This window comes from Mesoplodon densirostris, chromosome 3 (assembly GCF_025265405.1).
Source record: "Mesoplodon densirostris isolate mMesDen1 chromosome 3, mMesDen1 primary haplotype, whole genome shotgun sequence".
NCBI lineage: Eukaryota > Metazoa > Chordata > Mammalia > Artiodactyla > Ziphiidae > Mesoplodon > Mesoplodon densirostris.
The window spans coordinates 14,679,385-14,691,655 of NC_082663.1; the positions used below are offsets into that span (position 1 = coordinate 14,679,385).

The 12,271-nt window shown below is 47.2% G+C and overlaps 1 protein-coding gene across 3 annotated transcripts in view; it reads right to left on the reverse strand.

Annotated features, from left to right (window-relative positions):
• The window catches only part of MYO10 (myosin X), a 226,110-nt gene that overhangs the window by 17,714 nt on the left and 196,125 nt on the right, over positions 1-12,271 (reverse strand). For all 3 annotated transcript variants that reach the window (XM_060092746.1, XM_060092745.1, XM_060092747.1), the window contains 4 exons: positions 11,257-12,123; positions 9,849-9,972; positions 5,986-6,229; positions 2,240-2,335 (listed from right to left, as the gene is read on the reverse strand). In XM_060092746.1, coding sequence (XP_059948729.1) covers positions 2,240-2,335; positions 5,986-6,229; positions 9,849-9,972; positions 11,257-12,123 — 1,331 coding nt within the window. The remainder of the gene's footprint in view (positions 1-2,239; positions 2,336-5,985; positions 6,230-9,848; positions 9,973-11,256; positions 12,124-12,271) is intronic.

Genomic DNA, 12,271 nt, shown 5'->3' on the forward strand with positions numbered 1-12,271 from the left:
CGTCTCTGTCAGTTCATCCATCCATCATTTATTAAGCAACTAAAGTGAGAGGTACCAAATATGAGAGAGATGCTAGGACATCCTTCTCCTGGAGGGGGCTAATCAGACACATATACACACTCCTATAACTAAGACAGAGGAGAAAGTACTTGGTACCCAATGTGATATTTAAGTAAAAAATTAATACCTATATTTAAAGGTAAGTCATGTAAGTTACTTACAGCAAAGCACTAAAATCTATCTCCTGTGATTCCTGAAGGAGCAAGATGTAACCAAGAGCTTGAAAATACTCAACATATACAGACTCTTAGGGAGACCAAGGGAAACATCTTTATGAATTGGTTCATCAATTCTGGTTAACCCAAAGGCAAGACTTCAGTCATTGCTTTATAAAGCTCAAAAATATACGAAATCAAACACTGAACAACACAAACATTCAAAATGTAGGCCACATGGGATCAGACACACACACACCCCCACATAAAATTTGCTGTTCTTTCCATCTGTACAGGTGACCTCCTTAATACAAATCTCGCCCCTTAAATCAAGTGCAACTTGAAATCTGAAAAGGAAGTTTTAAAAATGTGTTCCACTGGTCAGGGCAAAAAGTCCTTGGCTAAAATATTCCAAATGTTAAATTTAGCAGGTTCATTATGGCACAAAATAGACAGGACAGCTGGGCCTATAATTCAGCTGTAAAAGCTGTGGGCATTCCCTGGACCACAAAAAACCACACGTGGTCTCTAGGAGTCCCAGACGGAATGATGGGGCTCTAATTCCAGGTCTGCTTGTTTTTCCAGCTTGTGTCATAATTTATGGATCCAAGTGGGGTTTTAATTTGTTCCCATGGGAAGAATTATCTTCTTTGCCCTTAATGCTGCTACCATGGTGTTATATCAACACAGAAACATTCAAAGAGCAAGGGGTTGGTTGTAAAGGCCCCGAGAACTCACTAGAAGATTTTAGTGATTTTTCTGAGCTGCAAAGTGAAGAATACAGCCCAAAGGATGTCAGCCTCATAAATCAGAAGGTATTTTCTGGCGTTGCTCAGAGTGGATGACAGGCATCTCCATCATGACCCTATACACCCACAGGGCAGCAGGAACAGAGACAGACGCTCCACTGTGTGACCCTGCCATGCATCACACGGAGAAGCAAACACCAGCTCTTCTTAATTTTGTGCCACATCTCAGCACTACGATGGAAACCAAGGTCCAGAAAAGTCAGACAACTTGCCCCAGCCAATGAGGGACACCACTGTCCTCCGAGCTCAGTCAAAAATCTAAGCTCCTTAAGAAGCTTTGTGCCTCCATTCAGTAGAATTGAGCTTGCGTTACTTTACAGATTATACTACCTTTTCTCTGTACCTCAGTCTCCTATTCTGTAAAACTGGATAACAGTGATACCCTATATAGGGTTGTTGTGAGAATGAAATTGGAGCTAACATATGTGAAGCATTTTGGAACACTGCCTGCAATATAGTAAGTTCCCTAAGTGTTAACTATCTCTTCCAGCCGACGGAATTCTTCACTATCAAGGCCTTAAGCACCCTCCCAACGCCACAGTTCTAGCATTTATTTTTATTTATTTATTTATTTATTTTTTTTGCGGTATGCGGGCCTCTCACTGTTGTGGCCTCCCCCGTCGCGGAGCACAGGCTCCGGACGCGCAGGCTCAGCGGCCATGGCTCACGGGCCCAGCCGCTCCGCGGCATATGGGATCCTCCCAGACCGGGGCACGAACCCGTATCCCCTGCATCGGCAGGCGGACTCTCAACCACTTGCGCCACCAGGGAGGCCCTCTAGCATTTATTTAAACAGCCAAGGGTTAATGTTCCGTTTTTTCAACCCTTAAGCAAACAGAAGTTGCTCCCTTTCAAAGCTCAGAAGCTTCCAGAGGGTGGCTTTCAACTGTGTGTAGCAGCACAATTTACATATGCTGCTGGTGACAATAAAAGCCTGAGTGTAAATTAACAAGGGGTCTCTCCAGTGGCATGTGAAGCTGGAAATCTGTGTGCTTACTGTATGGAACACAGTGCCCAGGGAAAGGGTCCCCAGGAGACAAGTACATCCATCTCTTCCGACTCTCAGGCCTTCAACCATCCTAAGAGAAAAACCCAACTAGAAAATCAACTAAAATCTTTTCAGCGCCAGTAGGCTCAAGAGTGATCCGTGTGATGTCCAGGCCTGCACAGGAGCGAGGATGTAGTAATGACCAAGTCGGCAGCACAGCGCCTCACCTGGCGTCTTCTGGGGATTCAGCGATCAGGTGGAAGGTCCTATCAGTCATAATGATGTCAATCCCGTTTTCTTTGCTGGTGTTATCTATGATCTCCCTGCAAAGGAACACAAGCACCAAACTCAAATCAGGAACACCGAATTCTGAATAAGGGGCAAGAAAATAAATTTCACAGTAACTGAAATATCAGATACCAACACTTCAGCCTTGATTTTCTGCTTTTAGAAACGATGAAGACCCTTGTGGCCTCGAGGGGGAGGCAGGCTTTTCTCTCTCCAGAAAGGCGATCTGCTGGGTGTGGGGGGGGGCGGGGGGCGGCGGGCGGCGGGGGACCTCTCTTCCCCGACTGGCCCACCCAAGGCCCACCCAGCTCAGGTCCTAGAGCAGCAGCCCCTACTCTGCCTGCCCCCTCCCTTGGCTCCCTGACTGCTCTACAAGGGAAGGACCCCCACCAGGCAGCCAGTCTGGCCTGAGCTCTTTCCCTCGTTCATCACAGCCTCCCATCAAGGTTTAAGGTAGGAGCTTACATCTCTGACTTACTCTGATAGGGAAGAGCAGCATTTGTGTGTTTCTAGATCTCAATTCCATCTTGATCTCATCCTAACACTCTCTGAACAACACTGGAGGTTGAAACTCAGTGGACCAGGTTAAGATCAGGGAGAAACACAAGCAGCTCTTAGGATGAGATCAGAGGTGGTGATCTATTTTGTGAAGAAATGTGCTGGGGATACAGCCAGCTTGCTTTGTCAGCTGAAGTAGTACAACTGTTCACAGCAAAACATTTATTTTACAACTATGATATTAAGCAGTCTGGTTAGAAAAAAAAAAAAAGACTGTATGACTTTTTAGCTAGAATCACTGAGATGAGATAAAATATTTTTTAAAAAACCAAGAAGATCAGAATTCAGAGAGGAGTCTGTGATGCTTCCTGGGACTGGAAGGAGAGAGGTGGCCCCGACTGGTGGTGGGGGTGGGTGATCAGCACGGGAGCCTCTGGAGTAGGACAATAATCCCCAGGGGAAAACTGCCCAGACCACGTCATCCTGGACCAGCCACTCTGCTTCCTGAGAACTCAGCTACCCTGCGTGTAAAACGACGGGGTGTCGTGGCTCTGAACCACAGCGGTCCGTCAGAATCCTGGGAAACGTTCAGAAAACTCAGGTGGCGCTTCCTAGGGTGGAGCCCAGGGACTTGCATTTATAAAAAGCTTCCCTGGAAATGGGGGAGTGACGATACTACTAGAGCCACGAAAACAGTCTGGAAATGACAGGATAAATGAGGTGGGAGCTTCAATAATAGATGGTGAGTGAAAGAAAAGATGAAGGGGGTGGTGTGTAAATTGAAGGAGACTTGAGCAATCTGTCATCCAATTAAAAATTATGAACCTTATTTGGATTCTGATTTGAAAAAAGAAACCAACCCAAAGAACAAGAACACTATCAACGCCATGTATAAGACAACTGGGGAAATTTGAACAATGACCAGAGTTTGGACGGTAGAAGGAGTTCATGTTCCTTTTAAAATGTGATAATGATATTGTGACTATATATTAAAAAAGGTCTTGGGCTTCCCTGGTGGCGCAGTGGTTGAGAGTCTGCCTGCCGATGCAGGGGACACAGGTTCGTGCCCCGGTCCAGGAAGATCCCACATGCCGCGGAGTGGCTGGGCCCGTGAGCCATGGCCGCTGAGCCTGCGCGTCCGGAGCCTGTGCTCCGGAGAGGCCACAACAGTGAGAGGCCCGCGTATCGCCAAAAAAAAAAAAAAAAAAAAAAAAAAAGGTCTTGATCCTTCAGTGTGTACTAAATATTTACAAGTGAAATTATATGACATCAGGACTTGCTTTAAAAAATGTAGTTTAGGGCTTCCCTCGTGGCGCAGTGGTTGAGAGTCTGCCTGCCGATGAAGAGGACACGGGTTTGTGCCCCGGTCTGGGAAGATCCCACATGCCGTGGAGCGGCTGGGCCCATGAGCCATGGCCAGTGAGCCTGCACGTCCGGAGCCTGTGCTCCACAACAGGAGAGGCCACAGCAGTGAGAGGCCCACGTACCGCAAAAAAAAAAAAAAAAAGTCGTTTGTAGGGGGGCAGTGCTGGATAGGGTCACAAATGAAACACACTGGCCATCTGTGGGCAACCACCGAAAGCTGGGAAATGGACACACAGATCTCATTCCAGTCTCCTACCGACGCTTGTCTATGATTGAAGTTTTCTATAATAAAAAATATATTTTTTTCTATAATAAACTTCAGAATATAAAATTAATAAAAAACTCTTATGGTGGTGAAACCTTAACAACTCATTGCCTTTTCTCTACAGAATGTGACCAACAGCTGAGGAAGGGCTAACACTTCCTTACCTCTATAATTTTCACAGAACACCTGGAGAACAGGGCTTTGTTAAGCATGTGTTTGCTACAGAGTGAGTAGCAAAAGGAACATCCAAAAATACACGGGTGAAATTCACCATCACAATTCTCTCTCTCAGCCTCCTGGCATCTGTGGCCCCCCTCCTACAGGGTGAAGAGAGGACCATCACGGTATGCAGGGCCAGGGGAAGACTGCAGGAGGTACAGAGCTATGCCACGCTGCTGAAACTTGTAGGACTCGGATTCAAATTCCCACAAACTCATCTGACTATGGAGCATGGTCTCCTAAGGAACCTCAAAGGGGCAGCCTTGAAAAGCCTGATACTCTGCTGTCTGCACTTCACAATTTGGCCTTAAAATTAAATACAAAGAAGACTTTCTTCCCTTGAGTAAACTTTCCACTTTCCAATGAATCATTTTCTAAAGTTTCTAATGCTGGTTGAGCAGGAACCATATGTCGTTTTCAGGTCTACGACTTCAGGAGTTAATTTGGTCTCTCAAAGCTTATTTTTACCCGTGTTCTGAACGTGTATGGTTGCTCAGTTTGAGTGGAGTGTGGCTACACCAAAATAAATTTTATGCTTAGTATCTAATTACCCAAGAAAACAAGCTGCCCCTCAATTCCCAACATTTTCTGAAAACCTTACTTAACTTTTAACAAATAGGCCCTCAGTGGTTCAATGCTTTGGTTCTATAAGAAGGTGGCAAAATGGAATTCCCCAGAGGTCCAGTGGTTAGGACTCAGCACTTTCACTGCCGTGGGCCTGGGTTCGATCTGAGGCCAGGGACCTAAGATCCCACAAGCTGAGTGGCATGGCCAAAAAAAAAAAAAAAAAAGTGGCAGAAAAAGGGGGTGTGTTGGATTCCAACACCAGCTCTGTTGCTCTCATCGCTGGGTATGAAGAGGTTAGTGTACCCAACAAAGGTGGAAGACAAATGATTCATTTCACACACCTCCTGACTGGCTGTCTGCTCCCAGTTTAGCCATCTATTGGCTACAGCTGGGCTTGGAGAAGAATTAAAAGTGATAGATTGACCCATAAAAGGATGACAAGATGCTCAACCAGTGGCTCAAGATCCACACCACGATTCCTGTGTGCCGCCAATGACATTTCCAAAGAGCTAGTTGTATGTCCAACTAGCATCTTATAACCCAGAGCTGAATGTCTGAAAATTCACAAAAAGTGAATTTCACAGATGAAGTTTTATTTCCCTGATTTCCTAATAATTCAACCCACTGAAAGGAATGATGAGGACTCACCGAGTACCTCTTACAATCTACTGCTTCAAAGAACTTGCCCCAGACAGCTTGTAGGCAGGGACTTAATTGATGAAGCAGCCCCGAGCCCCGGTCAGCAGCCCTGGCCAGGGCTCATCAACATACTTGGCTGTCCGGACTTCCACGGTGCCCTTGAGCTTTTCCTCGCTGTCATTCTCAAAGTACATCAGCTTGGCCTGGCGGAGGACGAACCAGCGCTTCTTCCAGTTTCTCCTGGACAGCGTGGAGGAGCCGCCACCCTTCTTGTGCAGCCAGCCTTGCTTGAGGGCCTCCTGCTTGGAGCGGAACCACAGGAAGGTTTCGTCCTTGAGGACGCACCAGCGGCGTTTCCAGGTGTTCATGAGGCCACCTGTCTCCCCAGGGTTGGGTAGGAAGGGGTTTAAGAAAATCCGTCATATTGGATCATAAGATCAGTAGGTCTTCAGGTCCAGCCCATCCTTAACTTTGCACCAAATGACCCGCCCTCAGACACCCACCGATGATGGGTGAGCGCACTGCTGGGTCGTGTTCAGGGGGCACTGGGCAGGTATCACACTGGCTTGGCTGGATTACACAAGAACGCTTCCTTTTCTCCAAAGCAGCTCCTTCTCACTTAGCTGAGAAATCCTGGTGAGGAGCTTAACAGCAAGAGCAGTCAGGGACTGATACTCTAACCCCGGGTTAAGGCAGGACCAGGGACGGGAGGCGGGGGAGGACCGCCTCCATATGGATGGACGATGCTTCTGCCCAAACGCCGCAGGAAGGGGAAATTAGTTTAAAATGTGTCAAAGTTGACACATTCCTTCCTTGTTTAGTCAGTGTGAGGAACAAAATTTATCAGTGACTCCAGAGTTTAGCAATAAACCCTAACTTACATCGGAAAAAAAAAGCATTATCATCCGAAAATGGCTTCTACGTATAAGGTATAAAATTTAGAATACAAAACAAAGTAAGACTCCAAACCAAACTGTGACAGTACCTTAAAAATGAGAATTTAGCTGTAATTTATTTAGTGGAAAACTTTTTTTGGTGGAGACAAATTAGACAAGAATATGCAGACATTATTTCTATACAGAATATATTTCTAATACTCTTCTAGCAGGATAATTTTATTTTAGTTATTCTAGATTCCCCAAGGATGCTCAAAGAGTGACATCTTACAACCATGATTCAAAAATCTGCTTCAACGAACCCACTGAAGAATAAACACTGCATCTACTTCAGTAATTATCAAGTGTCCACAAGTTATTTTTTTGATCAGCCAATAATAAAAATAAGGAACATTTAAACGTGGATACTGAAAGTAAGTATAAAGAAAATGGCTTCCTTTTACAGATTAGAAATAAATTTAAAACAGACCTTCTAAGATTAATTTTTTCAGTGGTTGCTTCAATGATTACAGATCTCAACTTCACAGTGGAACAGAAGACGCAAAGACAACACTGGTTTCTCTTTGCAGTGCAAGGCGCGCTTGCTTCGCTGGCTTTTTACAGACCACTGCCCTTTCTCGTATCTACAGCACTTCCTGCTCACCTAGCTGAGAAGCCTTTGTGATCACACCAAGCGCCAGAGCTGTTTCCTAACAAACAGCAAACTTGCCAGGGGGTACCAGAAGGAAACTGTTTTTTTTCCTTCTTGATTTGTGGCTTTAATCTAGGTTTCTCAAAACAAGCCAAGAGGAAATTGTAGTACAAAGTTATCTTATTATCTTATCGCCTTTGAATGATAAAGGTTATTCACAGCTGTTTCAAAGACACAGATTACAACAGTCATCTCAAGAGCCCTCACCACCAGTCACTCTGCTGCTCTTACGTCATTGATGGGACTCACTCTCAGCCCTACCCACCCCCAATTCCGGGTGTTCCCTTCATATTTCGTCTAGAGAATTTGATCAACGCTCTTATCTTAGTTTCGTGACTGTAAACACCTTTAGTAGTAGTAGGCTGGTGCAAACTCATCTACGCTCACAAAATAGAATCTGATGGTTGGTTAGATTTTCCTTATCATTGGTTTCTTTGAAACTTTTGGTCACACTTTAAGGCTTTATTAAACATTAAATGGTAATGTATCAGAGATTAAGTGCTGACGCAGTTACACAATAACGCTTTGTTTTATTAAGAGATGAGTGTGTCAAAACTTCACTTGCTTACCTTCTTGAGCTTTTAATGCTTTAATCTTGGGATTTTAGCGCTCTGAATGTATCTTTATTTTTTCCTAATCTTATTTGTTTTAGTCAGACAAGTATACAATAAAAGAATGCCATATATTATAAATAAGAGTGATTTACAGGGAAGTTTTGAGCTAACTTAGGGAACCAGATTAATTAGGGGGAGAGGGAAATATATGAATAATAAAAAGCTTATATTTATTCTGAGAAATGCATGAGAAAATCTTAAAATGCTACGATTAGATACTTATTGGGTTATTAGGTTCTGATTTGTGATTACATTTTTTCCTTCATCCAATGAACACTCGATTATTAGGTTAGAATTTCTCAATCTTTTTCATTCCAACGCTCCTACAAGAATTTCCATCAACCAGTGACTCTGGCCATTAGGAAGCTCTCCCCTAAAAATAAACCTGGAGGGGTATCTGTGAGCACCTGGTGGATCTGAGGCTGAGAACAGCAGAACTTTGAAAAGCAAATGAATGATGTTAGCAGTTAGACAGACACTGAAGATGAGGGGGAAAAAATGAAAAGGAGAAGACATAGATGAAGAAGAGAAAAGAATATTAAGGAGGGCAAAAGAGATATGAGAAAAGATAAATATGCCAACAGAAGAGAGAAGCAAAGGCAAAGAACAGAAGAAACAGGGAAAGGGAACCCAGAATAAAAAGGTTTTCACGGGGGAAGAAGAAAAGGAAAAGGGATGAAAGAAAGGTGGCAGTAAAAAAGAAAGTGGAGAAAAGGGTCGGAGAAAACAGAAAACACTTGAACCATCGGCGCACAATGGATCTCGTGATCTCTGCCCCATCCCCAGGATCTGGCCTCTTTCCCCTCATCGAGTCGAGGGCCGTGTGAGAAACCAATCCGCTCTTTAGATGACCCGCATAGAACTCCTACCAAAAATTGGTGATGATTTCTCATGATTCCTGTCACTGATTTGGAAGTCAAAGTCAAGAACATGAATAAGGGGCTTCCCTGGTGGCGCAGTGGTTGAGAGTCTGCCTGCCGATGCAGGGGACGCGGGTTCGTGCCCCGGTCTGGAAAGATCCCACATGCCGAGGAGTGGCTGGGCCCGTGAGCCATGGCCGCTGGGCCTGCGCGTCCGGAGCCTGTGCTCCGCAACGGGAGAAGCCACAACAGTGAGAGGCCCGTGTACCAAAAAAAAAAAAAAAAAAAAAAAAAAGAACATGAATAAGGCATGGGTACAAGGTCCTGATTAAGTACTTTTCCAGAAGAAGGATGCTTCAACGTCCCCAAGTATTAGGTTCAGTACAGTACATTCGAAGTTCAACAGCAATGCAAAAATACAATTAAAATTCTTATTGTGAGCAAGGGATAGACAGTAGGCGTCGCAGGCAGTTTAAGCCAGGGGTGATCCTGTCTCAGATCTTTACTTTCCCATGTATAAGGGTGTCTAATAGTCCTGTGGGAGGGAAGGATGCAGCTTCATCATGGTAATGGGCTGCACCAACCCCAGCAGCAACATACATGTGTGTTCGTATGTATGTGTGAGAAAGAGAGAGAGGAAACGATGTGGGAAAGAAGCAAGGAGGGAAAAGAGCACAGATATGAGAGAGACATGGAGGCAACAGGGAGAGAGGGACTGAAAGTGGTGACAGTGGTTGCAGACCCTGTGTCCTAACGCTGCACATGGTCCAGTAGGGTCCCCCACATCACACCACCACGGCATCCTCCATCCACCTAACAGGACCTCACACCAGGTAAGGGGTATGTGGGATGACTTTCTCAGCCCCCCTCCTTCAGCCCCAGTTTCCCATCACTTCACCCCCAACCCAGGCACCAGGCTGGCCGCAGGTCGTACCTTTCATGTACAGGAAGCTGTGGAAGTAAGGCAGCGTCACACAGCTGTACACAGAGTCCCGCCGGAATGAAAGCTCATCGTCCGTATCAAACCGAGAGTCGAAGTCCTCTTCACTATCTTCAAACTGGACCAGGAGAGAGAGAGAGCCAACAGTGAGCAAAAAGGACAGAAAACAAGCAAAGGAAATGCCCAGCACAGGTCAACACTGAAAAAATAAAAACAACGGACACAGAAGCAACACGCTGCTTCGTCACAGCGCAACGGAGTGAGGTCATCAAAAGAAGTCAGAATTACAAAATACTGACTTTGGGTGTCAAACGGTCAGTTGACTTGATACGTAACACGTGAGATGTTTTAATCCCAAGGCTATGTGTTCAAAGTACAGCGCTGCTGTTTAAGCGTACAATTTTAATCAAACCATCCGAGAGTTAATTCCCTTTAAGTTATTGTGCTAAAAATATCTTCAAGGACATCCCTGGTGGCGCAGTGGTAAGAATCTCCCTGCCAATGTACGGGACATGGGTTCGAGCCCTGGTCGAAGATCCCACATGCTGCGGAGCAACTAAGCTTGTGCGTCACAACTACTGAGCCTGCGCTCTAGAGCCCGTGAGCCACAACTACTGAGACTGTGTGCCATAACTACTGAAGCCTGTGCGCCTGGAGCCCATGCTCTGCAACAAGAGAAGCCACCACGATGAGAAACCTGTGCACTGCAACGAAGAGTAGCCAGCCCCCACTCGCCACAACGAGAAAGCCCGCATGCAGCAATGAAGACCCAACACGGACAAAAATAAATAAATTAATTAAAAAATAAAAAATATATTCTTAAATAAACAAACAAACAAATAAAAATATCTTCAAGCCTTAGAAAGTCAAGGGAGTATTTAACGCACGGACAACGGGAAGAAATAAAAGTAAACTATAAATAAATCTAGAAGCTGGAAAGAGCACATTTAAGCCCTTAAAAGTTCCTCCCTTACAACCAGAAAAATATACATAACGTCCTGCAGTGGGCGGGTGAAGCTACCATCAGGAAAGGTCTCTGAGGTGCCCCTGGCAAGTCTCGTTCCACTTTAGGGCGGGTCTCATTTCCCAACCTGCTGCAAAGCCACAGACACAGCCAGAGTCTCCACTGAAAATGCCAGTTTTCTTAGGCTTTGGGCAAGACGCAGTTCTGGGTTTTGCGTTCAACCTCCAACAGGCACCAAGTTCCACTTATTCATGCGACGACCGCTTTTGGCAAGAGAGAGGGGTTTAAGGCCAGCCTTAAGAGCCTGACTTTGGAATCCTGGCCCGTTCTATGGGGGATGTCTTCATCTAAGGAATGGTGCAACGGGGGCACGGATGACGGACAACTTCCACCCCGATGCGGGCAAGCCGGGGCCCCGGGAGGACAGCGGGTACTCACCGAGGACTGGGCCCCCTCCGAGCTGAACCGGTAGGCCCCCGAGCTGTTGTAGGTGCCCACGGAGCATCGGTAGTCTGGGGACCACTGGCTGCTGTAGGAGTTGGAGAAGGTCACGCTGCTGCCAGAGGTGATGGCCCCGTCCTCGTAGTCGTCCTGGTCGCAGCTGTAGTCCCTGTCCGGGGAGGGCAGGCCCCCAGGGGTCTGGGGCATGCAGTAGGTGGGCTCCCCGGAGGAGGAGTCGTGCTCCGAGGGCGCCAGCAGCACGGTGCTGTCGGCGCCGGGGCTAGTGGGCACCACGGTGTCGTTCATGTAGGGGTCCTCCTCCGAGGATTCGTCGCTGGTCCGGATGCCACTGGTGCGCTGGTCCGAGTGGCCGTGCTCGCTGGGGTTGGGCGAGTCCTTGAAGGCGTCGTCGTCGGCCTCGAAGCCCTCGTCCACCTCCTCCTCCGGGTAGGGCTGGCTGAAGTTGAAGCTGGGCTTCTCGCCGCAGGCACCCGCGGCCAGGTCGGCCCGCGCGCCTGCGGAGCCGCTCCCCACCGACAGGGAGCGCTCGATGTTGCGGACGCACTCGTCGATCTCGTCGAAGTTGAGCGACTCCAGGAACTCCTGGGCGGCGCGACAGGCTTCGTCCTCCAGCCGCCGCAGCTCCTCGTCCCGTAGCTGCTGCAGCTTCTGCAGGGAGGCCTCGGTCAAGGACAGCTCCTGGCGCTCCTTCACGCGCTGCAGGTCCTCGATTTCCTTCTCCAGGCGCAGGATCTCTTCCACCTGCTTGTTCTCCTTCTGCTTCTCCAGCTCCCGGGTCAGCTCGGCCTCCCTCTGACTCTCCTGCAAGGCTTCCTGTTCCCGCTGCTTCCTCGCTGCTTCCTCCTGGACACAGAGGAAGGAAGGGGTCAGGTCAGGAAGTGACGCTACGGAGAGTGCGAGCAGCGTCCCTCCTTTGGGATGAGATGTGCTTGCCGGGGGCTGAACTGCATCCCCCCCTCCCCCAAATAGCTATGTGAGGCCCCAACCCCCA